The following is a 796-nucleotide window of genomic DNA, read 5'->3' as shown; positions in this document are numbered from 1 at the left end:
GGGGGGGCAGTGAGGGGGCAGTGCAAGTCCTGGGCAAGTGGGTGTGGGGTCAGTGTCATGGCTGCTGGTTAATCGGATGGAGCTGTTTCACAGTGAGGGGACAGGAGTCTCGGTCAGTGGGGGCTGCATGTTCTCAGAGGGGTTAGTCGGGAGGAAGGTAGGGGGTCCAGGANAAGAGGCCAGAGGGTCCAGGGTAGGGTCGGGGGGGAAATGGAGATGGAATAAAGACAGGTGAAGGGTCAGTGGTGAGGAAACTTGGGGGGCAGGGGATCTGGGAGGAAGGGAATTTGGGGCCAGGGATGGGGGAGGGGAAGTCCAGCACCTCCTCCCCCAACTCCCTCCCTCCCCTGAAGGAGGGAGAGAGAGAGAGAGAGAGAGACAGGGAGGGTCCCAGGGGGCCGGTGGAGGGCACCTCACCTTTCCGGATGGAGCCATCAGGGGAAGGGGCATAGTCGGTGAGGAGGAAGCAGGCTCGGTCCCGGCTATAGCGGCCACGGCTCCCAGGGGTGATGGGGCTCTTGTCTTCCGGGGACATGGCGGGCTGGTCGATGGCTGGGCAGTCCTCGTGGGCAAGCGCGGCTGCTGCAGGGTCCCCGTTGGGGCGGGGATCTGCGCCAGAGGGTCAGACAGAGACACAGAGGAGAGAGTGAGGTGCAGGAATTCAAGGTGGGGGTGAGACTAGCAAGGAGGGTGCTGGAGGCAGATGACGGAGAGGCAGGGTGTCTCAAGGATGTGACCCGAGGGGCCGGGCCAGAAGCTGGGTGGGGGCGCATGTGGCTGGGGGGGTTTCAGGGGC

At 64.3% G+C, this 796-nt stretch overlaps 1 protein-coding gene across 1 annotated transcript in view; it reads right to left on the bottom strand.

The window, feature by feature from the left end:
* Positions 1-796, bottom strand: part of KCNC3 (potassium voltage-gated channel subfamily C member 3) — a 13,550-nt gene that overhangs the window by 3,153 nt on the left and 9,601 nt on the right. The window contains 1 exon segment of the mRNA XM_077747137.1: positions 418-609. Within this exon segment, the coding sequence (XP_077603263.1) occupies positions 418-609 (192 nt within the window).

Source organism: Crocuta crocuta, unplaced genomic scaffold, assembly GCF_008692635.1.
Source record: "Crocuta crocuta isolate KB4526 unplaced genomic scaffold, BGI_CrCroc_1.0 scaffold334, whole genome shotgun sequence".
Lineage (NCBI taxonomy): Eukaryota > Metazoa > Chordata > Mammalia > Carnivora > Hyaenidae > Crocuta > Crocuta crocuta.
Note: the sequence above shows the minus strand (reverse complement) of the source record. Positions and strands in the feature narration are given on the sequence as shown.